The sequence below is a fragment of the Melospiza melodia genome, chromosome 2 (assembly GCF_035770615.1).
Source record: "Melospiza melodia melodia isolate bMelMel2 chromosome 2, bMelMel2.pri, whole genome shotgun sequence".
Taxonomy (NCBI): Eukaryota; Metazoa; Chordata; class Aves; order Passeriformes; family Passerellidae; genus Melospiza; species Melospiza melodia.
Genome location: NC_086195.1, coordinates 110,575,106 through 110,593,966, shown reverse-complemented (window position 1 = coordinate 110,593,966; position 18,861 = coordinate 110,575,106). Strand labels below are relative to the sequence as shown.

Genomic DNA, 18,861 nt, shown 5'->3' with positions numbered 1-18,861 from the left:
CACAATAAAGAAACAACTGAGCTAGCTCAAAACGGGACTGGGGGAGTTGGTGGCTGCACACAGCATGTTGATGAAACTTTCCATATCTGTCCCATTGGCTCCAGCTGGTGCAACGAGCTCACTAACAGAGCACCCCCATGGGCAGGGCTGCTGAAGACGATTAGCTGCCTGCAGATGTGTTACACATCACCTGAGACAACTTGGGCGAACTGCAAAGTTCAGGTGAGATGCTGATCAAATATTAGATCAGCATCAAAACTGAAGGAGTGTGACTGTGCTCTGGGAGGTGGCAGGTGGCCATTCGGGTGTGAGTTAAGACCTTAAGAATCTCTTGCATGCCTAGCTTGCAATTACAGCCCCAAATAATATAGCCATCTTTGCCTGTAAAGGCAAACAACCTCTCCACCTTAAAAGAACTTGTCACATACCTTTTTGTCAGCTCAAGATTTGGATTATTGTAGTGTACTCTATTTAGAGTGAAATATAGAATTCACTTGAAAAATAGAGTAAGCATGGAATATAACCACAGCCTCACTGCTTACTAAGCTGAATGCCATGCCAAGAATGCATTACATGTTGCTTTGGGGTTTGCTGTACTATTATACTAGCAGTGAGCCTTTTATCAAGATCTATTCCAAATTTTATCCAATCTGCTGGAAGGAATATTTCTTCTTTTCTGAATTAACACCCTGGATTTGTTGATGTTACAGAAAGAACACAGTCTTAACCTCTTGCAAAAGACCTTTCTCTCTTTGCCCTGGATTTTTCTAGAGATGAAAAAAAGGCTAGAAAATGACAGAGGGAGAATATGACTCTTTCTAGAAAAGATCTCAAGAGTTTGGCCCTGATGCATGTGGCAGAATGCCTGCATCTGTTTTACACAGCACTGGGGGCCGGGTTTCCCAATGCCTGTGTGTTACATACACTGAGGAGTGCCAAGGATCTGGGCAAAGTATTCTGAGGGTAATACTGGGATAGCAGATGATAAAATGGAGTAGGAAAAATATGCTGGATTGGGGGGCCAAAGGCAGTTGGACTTTGTGCCTCATCTGCTGGCTTTGGGGAGTGGTTCCCGATATCCTTCAAGCTATGTCCATGTCTTGGAGGATATTTATTGGTGAGGACCAAAACTGTGATGGGAAATGAATCAGCCACCATCGGCTGATGAATCAGCCATCAGAATGAGTGACCTTTGGTTGCCCTTGATCACACCCAGCATTGGTTTGTTCAGTGATCAGTTCCATATTCAGAAAAAGACATAAATCCTCAGTTACACCTCATGATTGGTGTGTGATGGCTAACCTTTCTTGCAACAGCAGCAGGACATTTCTTGCTTTTTCCTGCTATCTCCTTAGGCTTCTTAAGCCTTTCTTTTGCAAGATAGTCTCACAATTTTTAGGTCTGGCAGGTAGTCATTGCTCCCATACACATGACCTTGTATCTGGCTCTATCAAAATATATTTTATCTAAATGGACAAAAATCATAGGTGATTTCGCTCACTCTCTTGGGCTGTCCTATGCTGTCAAATATATATTATGGGACCAATCTGTGCTACCTGCAAAGCTCATATTGAATTTGACCAACATAAACACTGAATTCTACAAGATCTATAACTGGTTTTCACAGAGTTGCACAGGAACACATGGTTACATAGAGGAACACAGTTGCTTGGAAAAATGGTGATTCCCTCTATTTGCTGACATCAATAAGCCAGCTAGTCAGTCCAGATACTTCTTTTTGAAATGACAGGAAGTGCTTATACATCTTGAAAAATCTGTCTCCATTCTAGAGGTTTTTAATATATATTTTCTCCATGTTTTGAAAGGAAGAATTTAAATTGGGATGCTGTATGTTGTCACTTAAAATAACAGGGATGCATTACTAAGCTAGATTACAGAGCTGATCTTTGTGAAAAACAAGAGCAGACAGAGATGTTCTGAGTTGTCATCTGCAAACTGTTGTCTTCACAGCATTGTTCTCATGTTTTGGGTTTTTTTATAGGCAGCTGAACAAGATTTTTGCATTTTCCACAAGACTGATCTTGAACCATAAGTTCTATATAGGAATTCTGACTAAGCAGCTCTATGCTTAAAAGATATGGTGTCAAACTGTTGCCATACTTCTTTTCCTGAAGTAATTTTTAGTAGAACAGTAATTTCTAGTATATATTTTAAAGTCAAATCAGCCTCTGCCAATAACCCTTTTGTGTTGCTAATTTTATATGCTTAATATTGTAATTTTATTCTCTCTTCCATGTCAATGGTATTTTGATTTACATAATTGAGCTATCTTTTCAGAAATAATTTAATTTTATTTATTATTTTAGCAGTCAAAGCTCTTAGTTGTCTACCTTACCTTGGGGGAAAATTTTTCCATACTTTCACAAGCTCACATTTACTTTTCTCACTCATTGTCTGATGACCTACTGCATGCTCTTCAGTCCTTTTGTACAACTGGGCTAAATATGATTTTTCAAATCACCAGATATCTGCATTTTTGTCCCTCAGCAATTTTATTTTCTACTGAATCCTACACTATCTCCACTAGAGAATTCATTTCTGCCCTCTCCCCATTTCCCTGCATCTGTGGACTGAGGTCTCTGGTCACTGCCTTCATGTACAGATGGTTGTTTTGTTGGATATTTTTTACTTGCTTCTTTGTTTTTGTTTTTATTTTATTAAGGAAAAGAATTACAGAACAGAGAAAGAATCACTGGTTCTTTGAGGGTTCAAATAAAACTCTTTACCACTGCTACATTCTGGGGCCAAGCCTAGTAGCTTTTTCTTCAGTAAGTTAAGAGTGCCAGGAACATCCCTGGAGACACTGAAGATTGAATGTCCATACAGACAGAGTGTGAGATCAATCACAGGAACAGTTTTGGCATGGGCCAGCTCTCCAGACCAACTTTTTGACATGGTTTGGGAATTGCTGTAGGCTGGGTATCATGCTGAGAAACAGTTTTCATGAGGCCACCAAGCTTGGACAGATTTAACACCATGCTTTTCCACATTCTTGGCTCATTACATTTCTACTGGGATCTTTCTGAGTCAGGAGCTCTGTTATTCCATCTCAGTCTATAGAAAGAGCTGCCCTGTTGGTGATATCCATACCATGGACAAGTTAGCTAAGGTAATTTACAATTCACACATCAAGCTGGACACACCAAAACCAGGCCCTGCACAATACACACTTGGCTACAGCAGTGCTGTCTAACAGAAAACATCATCAGCATCAAGTATGCTCCCCTAGGAGACACAAAAGCTATAAATGAGAAAAAAATTACACAGAAAGCCCTTATTTGGAGGGGATTGGATGGGAAAAAGGATGGACAAGGAGCACAGCTACATCATACCAGTCAGAGATCCTTGAGGTCACCCCAGCCAGGCTGGTTATAGACCTGGTGGATGGATGGCAGGCTACATGTCAATTGAATGAATTAGTCCTGTGGAGAGGCAGGTCAAGAGCTGCAGAATGGTGCTAAAATATCTTTATTGCTTCCAGTGAGCTGGCAGCTTCCCATGCTGTGGCATGGTGAGTGGCAGGGTTACACCAGCTCACCCAGAGCTGGCTTCTGACTTTCTAGGCTGTGTTACTGCCGAGCACAGAGCTGACCTGTAACACATTTTTACTTGTAAAGTTCAAAACGGGAGGGAAAAGAGCAGTGATATCTCACTGAGAGATCATAAACCATTAAAGATTTTGCATAAAGAGAGGAGAAAAAAAAAAAAGAAAGACCTGAAAGAGATGGCAATTTGCCAATAGGTTACTCATGGACAGTAATAACAAGTGGACCCACAGGGCTAAAACAGCAGCCACAGGATGAAGTCTTGTCACAGAAAGACTCTGCTTTCCTCAGATGAAACCTCAGGCTTCTTCCCCTCTCCTACACTGTTCTGGTCTATTTTCATTGCAATAAAGTATCATGGAAGTGTACTGGAAATTAGCCAGTCTCACTGTTCCCAGCGCTCCCTGTTTTGCAGCACAAAGTGCTGTGCAAACTCCGGAGGCACAAAACTCTCCTGCTTGTTCTGTTTTGCTCCCCAGCATTTGTAAGCCTCTTGCTTAGCTGGTGGCCACAGGCTCCCCCAGCCACCCTGGGAACACTCACCCTGAAGGATGGCACCTGCTGCCTCCAGAACCCAGGGTTATCCTGGTGTGTCAAGGCAGCAGCTCCTGGTGCAGTTTTTATCAAAGACTGTGAATTCTGAGACTCGAGCTCGCAGCCTGCGAGTGCGGCGTGTGGTGGCTGAGCACTGACAATGAGATGATGCACAGCTTTGGCCTTAAGTGAGATTTATAGCTAGGGCTGTTCATGATGCAAAGAATCTGTCACTGTCAAAAGAAAGAGAGAAAACAGACTCCGTTCATTTTAAGCAATTAATTGCAGAGGTTGTTCTCAGTTGAATAGAGGTACAGGCACTGGATGTTAAAAAATTTCTTTTCTGGGTGGTCAAAACATCTCTGTTTAGACTGTGAAGTTTTTGGTCTGCAAGTTCTGAAAAACTCAGTTATATGAACATATGTTGTCCTTATATGATACAAATATATCTGTGCTTTTATCACGTGAAAACATTCAGATAAAGACTTTCCAGATGCTCCCAATGCCTTGGATTTAACCTAATATCTTTCCTAAAAATAATGCTCCAGCCTAGCTGTGATGCCAATGAACAGCTTGTATAAATCTCTCAATAGTGATCTCACAGTAAAAAATATTTCAGTTTTTATTGATTTAAGTAGACATCAACTTAATTCTATAGGAGAGGACACATTGAATATGCTTTTTCTTTGGAAAAAAATGTCCAAGAGATGACACACTTTCTAACTTGGAATAAATGTTATTTACCCATAATAGTTCACTTTTTTGCTCAATTCAATACAATTTCCTGGGCAAAATCCCCAATTTTTAGACAATGGTTTTAGACAAAAATGTATTTGAGCTGGCCTGAATGTAAACATTTTGTGTATGAGAAAATCTACATGTATGGTAAAATAAAGCGCAGTTGGATTTAATCATAGTACTTTTAGTGCATCACTTATGCCAATCAGGAAATCTAGCTAAAGTTCTACTAACAAAGAAATACCAGCATTGATTTTCTTCCATGACAGGTGGCACAGAAAATAAATTCATTTATTTAAAATATGATTTGCACCGTTTTCCTTTTGCATAAATCAGCTAAGGTCCATAAACGAGAAACAACTTGGATTTTATTTTAACCAGATTCACAACTCATGGAAAAGTTACTGCCATGTAGCAGTGTAAGAAATCAACCTAATTCTCTGCCAGCCTGCTGCTCATACACAGAGAGTGCCTGTGTAAGTGAAGGCTACTCATGGTGTGAAACCCAGAAGCACCATAAGCTGGCAGCTGAGAAGCCTTGTGCTTCAGAAAAACAATAACAAGAAAATGTTGTTGAATTTCTCAAGGTGTGTGGTGAATAACAGCACACGGTGCTTCTTTTCTTGGGGGAATACAAGTGGATTCTGAGTTGCCATGCCCCAGCAGAGAGATAATTGCTATAATTCATTAGAGAGGCTAATTTCCATTTTTCATTACTGGAGCAAAACTTTATAAACTGTGTTGAATGGAATGGGAGCTTTTATTTCCTGAGGCTGCATATGTAATCATTTTAATTCAAACAACCAGTCAAACCAGCCTATGCTGGTCATTACATCTTCTGTCTTCCTGTCATTTTGTGGTTTAATTTCTCCATCAACTCATGCCTAGTTCTACATGTTCTTTCAATTTCTCTGTCTTGAGGCATACAGCAAAGCAAACTTATTGGTGGTGGTTATTTTGCACATTTTCTACAGTCTCGTTTTCAGAATAGACCAGCCAACATCTAACATTGATCTTACATTATTTATGTTTCAGCTGCGCAAAGAGAATACTTTCACACTGGGAATGACTTTAAACTATGTCCTATTTTAAGACAAACCTATTTATTTTCCTCATGCCCTTGCCACATTTGCTGATCAAAGCCACCTACATCTAAACAAGTTTTGTTTCTTACAGGTGCTTTGCCTGTCTTATTTTATTCTACAGTACAACAGCTTGTGAAGCTGAATTTATAACTCAGCTACTGTATGCATGACTGCATCCTGTGATGGAAAAGCCAAAGGGTTAGAATCCACTGTAGGTTACAGAGGAAAAGAAATCTCTGTCACAAGAGTTACCAAAAATAAAACAAACCCAAACCCCAAGCCACTAATAAATTCCCTGAAGGAGCCTTAAATCATTAAATCCAGGGGAACTTTACCATTCTGACAACAATTTTTTTAAGAATTACAATATGCAAGAAGGCAATCTGAAAAACAGCAGAAATCAAGAAGAACCGGAAAGGTGAAAAGTAACAGAGCAATCAGTGGACTGCTCTCAGAGCAATCCTGCAGCTGGTCTCTAAATGCCAGTGACATTCTCCAGGATTCTAGCTTGGACTCTGTGGACCTACAGATGTGTTCCAGCTTCTGCAGTGCTATGCACCAAAGCAAGGAGATACCAAGTGATAATAATTTTTTAAAGCTGAACTTTAAAGAACCACCCCAAAACCAGAGTATTTCATGTTTCTGAACCTTTGAAAGCTGTAAAATATAGCTGCAATTCTACTTCAACCTCAGATAGCAGACTACGTCAGGAGCTTGCTTTACTTCCTTTATTTGCTTATTTGTTTCTAGTCCTGACCAACCCCAGATAAACAGGAAACAAAAAAGAACTGTCTGCCTTACTCATATCCCCTGCCTGTTTTCAAAGGAAATGTGGTTTGATAGCCAAGGGTTGGGGTGGTTGGCATCTGAATTAATTTCTGACTCAAGTTCTTGGTGCCAAAGCTGTATGTTTGTACAACTCTTAGATAATAGACTCCTCTTGTCAGGAATCCTAAAAACAATTGTATCCATAAAAATGAATAAGAAAAAAGCAGCATGATTTTTTCAATGCGCAAAATGGTTTAATTCAATGAGGTATGGGAGAAAAGGTAAAATTACTTTTCATTTTATCTGAACAGGATTACCCATCCCCCTTTTTTGCTCTTATGCTTCTTGGGTTCAATTATTTTTAGAAGATATAACTTGCCTCACATCATCCCACAGATGGCTTCCAGCCCTTTAAGAAATTTACTATGCAAATCTCTGTGGTGTTTAAACTTCCTTTCAAGGTGGTTTTAGCAATTTTTATCTCATTTATTTACCTACTTAGAAAAACCTGGCAAACTATCAAAAGGAAAATGTGCAGATGAGTGCTCTTCATGGAAACTAGATGGATGCTTAGTAACAAGTGGACTCACAGGGATAAAACAGCAGGTTCCCAAGGTTCCCAAGGTTCCCAAGCAAGGCTAACCTTGGGTTTTCTGATTAGCTTGTTGAAATTCAAATTCATCTGATGCCTGTGGATCCTTTCAGGACTAGTACCTCTTCTGATGAAGAGTGAAGTTATCTCAAGCTGTCTTACTATGCACCCCAAAGGCTAAAAGCTGGTGACTGTGTTGGTGAAAAGCACCTCTTGGCTTTTCTTCTCTACTGATAAGCCTACACAAGGCTCATGATTTTGGCCTCCCTCCCCTGAATTTGCAGTGCAGGTTAACAGCTTGCTGCCCTGCTAGCAGCCAGCATAGCATGTTCCACACTTAAAATTGTGGGATATGTTTACCAGGCTGCAGTGCTTCTGCTGCCATCCCTTATGGTACAGACCAGCAGGTGCAGGGCACTAAACACTGTCTTGTGCTGCCCATGTGATGGCCTTTCATATGTGAAGCCTACAGGCAAATTAAAAATTATACGTACAGGGAAAAAGTAAAAACTTTACTGTGTGCCCTCTTTGGCTGCTGGGAACAGGAGAGGAGAGCACACTTTGTGTTTCCAAGCAAAGGTCTCGAGAGTTTTAGTGCTCATGTACCAGCCAAATTCCTGGCCATCTTGAACCTCTCAGCCTGCACGTTCACACATGGAGAAACAGGCTTCTCCCTAGTATCCCCCTCCTCTCTCCAGTGCACCCTTGGTGGAAAATGCAGCATCTTTCTCTGTTGTCATAGTCCATGAAACAAGTTTTGCTCCCCACACTGGCCCATGAAAATCATACTGCTTTTCTCCTTCACAAATGACACCCCAGGCATAGGAAGGTACTGTAAAAGGAAAACAGGTAGGTTCCTTCAGGTTATAAATGATGACATATGAAAGATGACTAGGACAATTTGATTTTCTTTTGCTGGGCTCCCCCTGGAAGACTGAGTGGAGAAGACAAATAGCTGTGACTAAGTAAATATGACAGTAGTCATATAAGGGATGGAGTAAACCATATGGAATATCAGAACCTTATTTAAATGAACATACTTTCTGAACCAGAATAATATTTGAATATTATGAATAGAAATTTAAGACACATCTTGCTGTGCCTCATAAGTCCATTTTTCTCTGTAATTCCTTTATAGCAACATATTATGCCTACAATTTCTATCTGAGAGACCCTTGCACCCTTGCCCTATTTACCTCTAGCTGAACATCAATCTGACTTTTAATAGCTGCCTAAAGATCCACAGTTTGGAGTCTTTGCTCCACCTGGTTTCTGATAACAGGCAAAGCTTGATTAACTAATCCTGATAAGTTACTATGGCAACTTCCACCACTGCAGCAAGAATTAACAGGTATGTTCTTATCATTGCTCTTTTACCCCAACTATGCATTTTAATCCATTAAAATTAAATGGTGCAAATAAAGTTGGAGCCTTGGACTCCTTGCTGGAAATTAGTCATTGGTCTGGATCATAGTGTGAATATTGCTTTCTTTGTTAGAACACACTTCAGCAAGCCAACAGCTAGAGAAGTAAGGTATAAAAATCAGAAAACATTGCATCCAGAAGTGCAATAAATCCTAAAGAGAACCTTAATGTTAATCTTGCTATGTGTCACTACTAATAGTGTAAAAGGATTCCCAGTTTCCAATTCCTTTAGGGAATGGCTACCTGAAAAAGTACAAAACAAATTCAGAGGTTCTAAGCAGCAGACACTCTAGTGTTCCAAATGGGGGTAAAAAAAATTGAGGTGTGCATGTAAAGTCAGCTGTGTGATCACCATGCAGCATCAAAGCCCTTCCTGAAAGCCTGATAAGTTCACTTGCATTTTTTGAAGAGCTTCCAGAGTGTGGGCTCTTTCCTGGATGCAAAATTCAGCAACAGGCTTGTGTCCTTAGCATCCCCTGAGTACCTCTAGAGGGTGGCTCATATCCTGTAGTGAGAGTCTGGCTTTGGTCACCCTAGTCTAGGAGGCCAGAGTTAAATTTTGCGTGGTTATAAATGTCTTGCTCAGATCTTCCTTTTACAATGATGCTCTTCTAATCTCTGTTTTGTCTCTGATTAAGTGAATGGCTGAGAGTAGAGAGAGTGTTATAGCATGAGAATGAGTGGCCTTGAAGTGATTATGGTGCCTTTGCCATGGGGACACATTAAGGAACAAATGACATTGAAGAATATGTCCCTATATATCACTAACTATTTTCTAGATTTCTGAAAGCGTGTTTGCCAGCCATATTATTTCACATTTTAGCACAGAAATAAATCAACATTACAACCTGTGGAAAATAGGATTTCTTAAAAGTACTTCCACAACTAGCTTGAGAATTCCAGAGGTTTTGTCCCAGAACATTACCGAGTCAATTTTCAGCTAGTGACATTCCCAAGTGAGCTGCATGTTTTATAGGCAGTACTTTTTCTCCAATCCATCTTTCCCCTGTATGTCTATATCCGGCTGATTTCATGATAAAAGAGACTTTTAAGGGATCCGGTTTTGCCACATTGATTTTTATCAAGCAAGGGGTGACTTGATAAAAGTATGATGAATCTAGGCCTCTCTCTGCAGACAGAAAAGAGCTGAGTTATCCATTTTCCATTTAACAATGAAAGTTTTTACCTAGGAGAACTAAAGCTGGACTGAGAATAAGAATCTGGATGGGATTGAGACAGGCGCTGTCCTCTTTTCTTTCCCAGCTATGTAAGCATTATATTCTGGGACACATGGGTTGGGTTGCAGTTAAAAACAGCCATGGTTTTCCAGTCCCATCACTACGTGTGAAAATGCTCTGTACCTGACAAATAGGAGGATATTCCCAGTCTCTGGGAGTCTTCACCCTGGACTGTATTCCATCTCTACTGCTCTGCACCTGGAGATTGCCTGAGCATAAGTGACAAGGGGAAGACTATGTACACTTTCCCCTCTTTCTCTTGTGAGGCAAACAGGTTACAGTTCATATTTTGTTAACTTGGGTATTAGGAATATCACACTTTACAGAAACAGCTGATTTTTTTTCTGGATCACTCCATTCCCATGGTGCAAGTGAATGGTTAAAAAAAACATACAGAGGCAATGAGCAATGCCTGGGAATCCTGCATTTTTGACTTCAAAAGAAAAGTTTTGAAGATAGAGCTCATTAAGGTGGTCAAGACAGGAACTGAGTTTTAATATGTGTTCAACGCTGAGCACAGTGTGACCCCCTTGTTGCCAAACCAAATCAAGTAGAAATACTACCAAGGTGTACCATAGTAATTTCCTAGTCTATCCAGACCATGAGCTCCAGAAAGAAGAATCTGTGAATGAAATTCATCTGACATGATGTCATTGTTCGTCTGAGCTACAAACTCTTCTTCTGCAGACAATGGTGGGAGGCAGGAACTGAAGAGTACAAGTGTTACTTAATCCAACAAAGATTTTTAAAGTAGCTCAGATCAACTGTGCCCTGAAAGTGCCTATTTCTCTCAGCTGACACCAAAGGATACATTATCTGTCTGGCTCTGGGGTTAGATACCCCCATTTCGTCAACTGGATTTTGTCTGGATGAGGGAATAAGAGTTGAAAAGATTTTAATGTACAAATTATTTCTAATATTACAAATGTTCCCTGATTTGTAAATGTAAAAATTATTTCTAATACTATTAGTTCTCTGATTTTTAAAGCCCATTAGCATTCATTGTGAGATCACAGAAAAGGAATTTTTTCACAGGTTCATTTATTATGCAGTGACTTTTTTCCTCTAAATGACTGATGCTTTTTTCAGCAGAAGAAATACATTACTCAAATTCCTGTTATTTCTCCATATATATCACACTTTAATATAGGAGCACTGTAGGTACATTATATTAAAAACACAATGCACTTTAAGCAATTAGCTTTTTACTTTACTTTCTCTTGCAGTTACTTAGGTAACATAGTTATTATTATGTACTGGATATTTTTATGGCCTTGAATGCTTCAAGAGAAAAACAACTTTCATTCTGGTCTGTTTTCATTTGCGTTCCTACTTAGTATTTATGCTGTCCAAATATATAATAAGAGAGGAAAAGTCTCAGCACTTTAAAGCAAAGGCAATTATCCCAGGGACTGTTAAGAGCTGGTTGAGTATCAGCAGTGTGGTTTGCTCCCATACAAATGAACAGTAATGTCAGCTGTCCATCAGGATCTGGCAGTGCTTTAGTCTTGCCTGAATTGAAATCCATCAGTATGGGTGTTGACAGGTCAGCTGGGTGTCTAAGAACACACCACAGATGGTGGAGACCTGGAGTGAGGTTCAGCTGCCTGCAGAACAATATCCACTGCTTTGGAAACCTCCCCTCTCTTCCAGAGCTGATGTCAAATAGGTCCTGCACCATACCTGAGACCCTCACGTGAAGTTTCTCCCTGGAAAGGCTGTGACTTCTCAGGTAGTGGCATCTAGACAGTGATTCAAGTTTCCAGCTGTCTCATTTTGTTCTAATTTAAGATCTTATGAGCAGCTCCCAGCTCCCTCATTTAATCTAGATACAAATGAATTTAACGCCATGTTGTAATCCTCTGGTGCATCTAGAAGATGGAAGAACTTCTTTAAGGCCTTTATCACATCTCTTAGCTCTTTGCAGATGCCTAGATAGTTCAGGGCATGACACTTGTGTTTCAGCCAATGGTTTCTGCCTGTTACTGAACCCCTCGACTAGCTCTCCACTGCTACCACGGAAGATGAACAAATCCAGATCCACAGAGCCCTTGTATTAGAGACACAGAATCAGACAGAGTGAATTCCATTTCTTTGTACCAGAAATAACATTTACATGACACACATTCAGTACAGAAGCAGCAAGACTCAAGAAAATCAAAAAGACATGTACACGATGGTAATTTATGATTGCTGCCACCAGATCACAAAGCCACTGGAACAGGGTGAAATCGTGAGCTTCTACTGAGTCCCCAGTTGACCACATCTAAGTCCTTAATTCTGATAGTCTTAGTGACTTTCACTTTGGTAGGCCTGTTTGGGGAGGAGTCAGGTATTGACTGCTCAGAAGGAGTTAGATTATCTCAGTTTTAGCCCTCCACAACCTAAATATCTTGTCAAGCCTGAGGTTCTTCATAGCTGATGGAGGAACATGGCACTTCCACAGAGCTATGCATGCAATTTTTGGCAGATATCTACATTAGGCTGGGAGTTACCCTCTGAAAATACCTGGTTACCCTCTGAAAATACCCTCTGGTTTTCTTAACCAGCTGTGCAAGGAGTCCATACTACTCAAACCTAATCCCGTAGGAGGAGTTTTTTGTTATTGTGTACCTCAGTACTTGGCAGCGTCCAGAACAGGATCTTTTGAAGTGTTTTGCAGTTATTCTCCCATTTTCCATGTTGACTAAGTATGTGAATTAATAATATCTAGCTACTCATTTTGCCCTCATGTGGACCTGTGAGGTTGCTAGGGTCTACACCCAGACCTAGGATCCAGAAAATGCTGTTGGGTTTGCTCAGAGATGAACAGTGTTAGGCTTTTCCTCTATTAATGATGGATACAATTTTATGCGATGAACCCACGCTTTTCCCTTCCCCAGAATTATTAGTCATCTTGGCTTTCCCATCAAACATCTGTAACTACCCACTCAAGATTTACTGTTTACGCGCAGCTCTGCATTATAGAAGCATTCTGTATTTCTATCCCAACAAGCTAAACTGATACATTGATATGATTGAGGGATGGCAAATATTGAAGGATGATAAGAGCAGAAAAAAAAAATACAGGCAGTCTTTCCTAATGTAAAAGATTCAGGTTTGACTAAAGAAGGGTCACAAAAGGGTCATCACTTGTAATGAAGATAAACCTTCTTATTTCTTGTATTTTACTTCTCTTTAGTCACTGTAATACACATAAAAGTCCATTAAGCGCCATTTTCTGTCTATTGCCATCAAAGAAAAACATATGAGATGTTTACTTTGGGAAATCAGTTTCAGTCTGCTGTAACCTATTTGTTCTGAATGGAGTCCAGCACTGCACACTCCTGTTATGAGTTCACAATATTTCCAAGTGCTGCAGTCTAACGAAATAAAATAATCTGCAAAGGCTGGAGAACACTCATTGCCAGCAACGCATGAAATATGTTTTTCTTTGGAGAGTGAGATTCACTATTTGCAACTAATTTAGAAATTACCAAAGTTTTAATTCCTCTATTGGTATCTACATTTGTACACAACTGACTTTGTTGCGGAAAGACATTTTATATTCTGTAGTTGCTTGCTCAAAAAAGGACCCTCTAATTCTCTAGTGGTAGATGAACAGATGATATACAAATCCATTTTTTATGAAAACTTAGAACTGGTTGGCTGCACTCATCTTAGCAATGCAAGAATTCAGTGCAGTGTAGCACCTTCCAGGGAGGCAGGCAGTTGTTGCTGCTACAGTGATATTTCTTGGAAGCATCTAAATGAGCATGGTTTATGCACTGCAAGTGGGGACACAAGCCCTGCCACTAATTTTTAAACCATATTTTTTTTCCTAATATGATATCGAAACATGAAATGCAGAAGATATATATAAAGTTACTATCTTTCTTTATCATGAGCAAGAACATTAAGAATTGACTTTTCCTTCTGCACAGATTCATGCACAGACACGTGAAATGAAATGTGATCTGTCTTCCAGCTGAAAGAGCAGTGCAAATGTACTTCCTGCTCAGATTATTCTTCCAGAGGCTGGTAATATAAAAAACTTTCTGTATATTGGAAAAAATCCCATGTATTTTTTGAGTAGAAGCTAAAAATCAAATGGAAGGAAGTAGATTTCAATTCAGATTTACAAGGTGAAATTGAATAGAAGTTGTGTAGCCTTTAAATTGACAATTTTCATTTGAGTCTAGCTATCCTTCTAGGTACCTGATGATACCATGGCAATGACTATGATTAGCAGTATGATAAGAACTATGTATCAATATATCTTATAGCCCAAAATTTCCTTTGGGCACATCTGATTCATAGAGCCTAGCTCCAACCCCAAGATTTATGGTCACATTTAGACATCTACAAACTGGATCTCTGAATTAATCATCCAGATTTTATTCATCCTCAGTGAGGAGAAGGAGGTAATTCAGATTCTTGTCTTCAAATGAGTATTTGTAGCAAGCTCTGGAGGTACCATCTCTACTATTAGTAAAGGAATGAAGCAATAGCTCAGACTTCAATTGTAACACTAGAAACATGAAAAGCTAGGACAAATAAATCCCACTTCATGTTAATCTGGTTTGGTATGGTAGAGATGTGCAAACTTTAGCCTAGATAGCTTACTTTTCTTTACCCTAACACCAAGTTCAGCAATCACATAGTTTTTCAATGTACACCAAGTGAAGACCCATAACTGTGCCATTTCTTCATCTTACTGTTTGCTGAAAGTCTGGTGATTAGGAGTAGATTCTATCTGCTGATTTTTTATTGCCCACCTCTCTAACAGTGATCCATAGTACCATTCACAGCCCTATGACTTTCCTGGAAATGAGATGATGACCCCCAAAGAGTGCTCACACCCATCAGGTAAAGGAATTTTAACTAGTACTAAAAAGTCCATTTTAGAAGATGATAATGCAAGCACCATGTTCCATGAGACATCACTCTTCAGGCAAGGTAGAAACTGCACAGCAGTCAAGATTAGTGCATTTTCTTTGATAAGTAATTAATGTAGACATTTGTGGTTCCTGTCACTGTTGGGGATGGCCTTTCCTTGCCCATGCTGGTCAGGGTCTGAGCAGCAGGCAGACCCATTCCACCTGAAGACAGAGGCAACCACTGTAACAAAGCTCTGTCTCAGCAACCACCTCACGCACGTTGGGAATGCAATGCGTCGGATACAGCAGCACGCACAGCCATTCACCTGGGGGAAGGAATAATATCACCATTTTTAAAAACAGGACTCTGTCAGGTCTCCCAGGAGGGTTCTGACAGCCACCATCATTCATCCACCTTTGCCACCTGGAACTGGTATTAACCACGAGGGAAAAAATGATCGCACAGACTTAAACTTAGATATTGGTGCGAGACAGAAACTGAGACGAGGCAAAACTTGATACTAAGCAAACACTTATTTTGGAGAACCAATCAAAGCCTAAATCTAACAGCAAATGACCACAATGAATGTGGTAAAACACATTTATTCATTTTGCATATTGCATCCAAACAGCTAAAAAGAAACAGGACTCTGTCTAAACAAGCAAAATGTAAAACTGGAGGAGCTGTACACTTCAGGAATCATCTGCTGATTAACATCACACATGGTTATCAAATCCGACAGCACAGCATATAAGGGTTTTGGGGTAGTAGCCTGTGGGAAGTCAGTAGGCTTCCAAAACACTTGTGCAAGCCTGTCATCTTCAGCCTTAAGAGTGTGACCCAAAACTCCAGAGTTATGATGTATTGTACAGGCTCACTGTTTGTATCTCATGGCTTCAGTATGCAGAAGATACATGGAAAATTAATCTCAGAACTTTAAACCCTTTAAGATTCATACCTTCTGGATTTTATTCTATTGTCTTTTGAGGAAAGAAACTCTTGAGGCTAAACGTCCTATCCCAGGAAAATTGTGCTATCATGGCATATTTAATTATATTTATAATATATAACTATATTTAACAGTTCAAGACTGTGGACCAAACAGAGTCTAACAAAACTGAAATGAAATCTTCACTTTTAGGAATGCCCTGGAGGATTCCTTGGCCAATTCAGATCATTGTCTGATTTGTCTACAGTCTTGTTACTTTCAGTCTTTTATAGTTAAAATGCAAAGCAGATTATATATTTTTAAGTAGTATTTTCTATTTCATGTAGTTTTGGAGCAGTGGCAAAAGGTTGCTCACAACTGATTTGTTAGATTACCATCACATTTTTTCACTGTAACAAAAATTATAGCACAGTGGAATAAAAAAGTTAAAAAGAGACTTAAAGTACATTGGAATTTATTCCTAAAAAGGGTAGTTCAGGGTATCTTCCTCATGGAAATTGAGACTTTATCTGCTTTTACTTTAAGGAAATCAGAAGGGACTCTAAAAGGACATTTTCTCACAAAGTGTGACACAGTATATTCCCCTCCCCAGGGTAAAGAGCATAGAAGGTGTTCTTTCTCAGATGGGGCGCATGCTCATCCACTAATCTATGCAGCCACTGTACTGTGTGTGAATGCAAATCACCCATGAATGCCACGGCCAATTTCTCAGTTGCCTGTCTCCACAGTATGCATGTGCATTATGCATTATATGTTTAAGAGTGCATCAGCTCCCTGGTGAAAAATCAAGAAAACTTCTGTGTCCTCCTGAAAGAAAATGCAGAAATATTTTATACACGTCCAGCCAGGTCAGGCTGCAGTATGTTCTCGGGAGAAATTCCAGCTGAATTAAGACAGCACTGCTGTACAGGGATGTGGTGGATACAGAGGGACTGGGGGCAGCTCAAACACAGGAAGCAGCATGGCTGTATCAGCATGGTGCTCTCTGTAGACTAATTAGTCCTGCTAAGAAGCTGGACTATTAAGTCCATGCTAAATGCAAATCTGTGCCTTCCCCTTGGGCTGTGCTGAATGAGCTCTGCCGAGGAAGGTTTTTCTGTTTGGAACCAGGGACCTCTAACAGCCACAAAACCTTATGAAGCTGTAAAGCATAAGGAGATTGGCCAGCAAGACAGGGGCATTTTCAGGGAGAGCCCAGGAAGGCCTGGGAGCTCATTTCCATTGCTCCAAGCACAGGACTCAGAGCTGAATGCTACTGCAGTGTCTGCATTGCTCTACATGCCCTTGTGGGGTTTGAGACTATGGGGATGCTTACACCAGTTTTTAGTTCACTGGAGGAATACATCGCTCCTTTCTGGGGATGAGGCATCATCCTTGAGGTGAGAGAAAAATATTGGAAGGCAGCAGCAGCTCTGGGCACTTGGCAAAATGAAATTAGAATGCAAAATTACAGAAAGAACTGCTAGTACTTGAGCCTACAAGACACACACACAAAGTAAAGATGGTGAAGATGAAACTTAAACAAGTGTTTTGTCCATCACTGTACAAAGACAAATGGGAATGAAGTGAAGAATAAGAATACCAAAGCTTACACCATGTTGCATTGTCCTCCAGATAGTCCTCTGGGAAGCAAGAGGGAAACAGATTCAGGGAACAGAAAAACAAAACAGAACAAAACAAAATAAACCACAGGTTATACCAAACAGGCAACCACAGAGAAGATAACGAGTCTCTATAAGCAGTTGATTTTAAACGAGAAACTTGAGATCATGCTCTACAGAATCAGGCATTAAAATTATGTAATTTTTGGCAATTAAAAAAATTTACTGATCTTCAGGTGTACTTGCTAGATGCCTGGACTAAGATCATCACTTTCTGGCACTTTTTAGTAGAGGGATAAGGAAAGATTTCTCTGAGCTGTTTAAATGTATACTTTAGGAGGAGATGAATTGTGCTTTAGAAATACATGATCTCAGATCAGTTGCCTAAACCCATGCTTAGATAACTGAACTAAGGCCTTTATTTCTCTCTGTTAACAGTCAAAATGACAGTCATCTGGACTCAAATTAAGGTAGTTGGTTCTAAGTATCTGCTCTATGGATTTTTATACTGAATCAGAAAAGTCCTCATTTTTGCTTCTCTTACAGCCAGTATAAGGTGGAATACAGTTATTGAAATGCAGGCAGAGCAAGTCAATTTAGCACCTCTGAGATATTCCATTTAACTTCCAACCTGGTCTCCTGTAACCTTGCTTTCACCTTTGGACATCTTGGAGAGCACAGGCATCTCAAAGAGCATTAGGTAACTATATTTATGTAGCTGAATTTCATAGGGTGCAACTTGCAGAGAACAGCTGGGGCTCAGTTCTGCTCTCCCACTTGGATGCCTCATAGTGAACATTCTCTAGGGTGTTCTGTCCAGACTTCAGATGCCAATCCAGGGGAGCATAAGCATCTCAAATTACTGTTCTATCTTCCAGCTCAGTTAGATTACTTAAATACTTCAAGGTATTTCAGTCTTGTCTATCTACATGTGCATATTCCAACTGAGTCTTTTATTTCTCAGTCTTTGAGAGAGGTCTGTGACAGATGGGGTGAATCACTCTCCAAAGATGTGTGTCTCTCTCCATTGGCTTCTGAAAGAGCCTGACTTTTAGGCCCAGTGCCGTGAAGATGTCATTGAATTGTCTGAGCATGTCTTGAACTGCTTGAGCTTTTGTAGAACAGTCAAGCCAGCTCCCCTCTGCTGCTCCAGAAGTGTACTGGTCTCCTTGAGTCTCCTGCTGGTCCCATATTTCAGATACTCTAGGATGTCTCAGATGGTGCTTTTCATCCACGCTTAGAAAAGTCTCTCAAGCTCTACATTGCTTCCTAAATACATCAGATGCTTTAAAACCACATATATCACAGCTTTTGGGGGATATTTCGATTTTTTCACATTTCTTAAAATTAATTTTGATCTATTTCTTATTTGTTAAGGCTTACTTGTTACAGCTGTGACAATAACACAGAGAAATCACTTTCCCTCCTTTTGAAATGGAATAGCTGGGTTAATAGCATGAGCTCAGGCAAGGAGGAAGGAGCACTTTCTCAGATGGGCTGAGCAC

General features: G+C 40.0%; 1 protein-coding gene across 1 annotated transcript in view; it reads right to left on the bottom strand.

Annotated features, from left to right (window-relative positions):
* Nucleotides 1-18,861, bottom strand: part of GPC6 (glypican 6) — a 727,955-nt gene that overhangs the window by 41,496 nt on the left and 667,598 nt on the right. Inside the window, exon 7 of the mRNA XM_063149536.1 lies at nucleotides 17,348-17,377. Coding sequence (XP_063005606.1) covers nucleotides 17,348-17,377 — 30 coding nt within the window. The remainder of the gene's footprint in view (nucleotides 1-17,347; nucleotides 17,378-18,861) is intronic.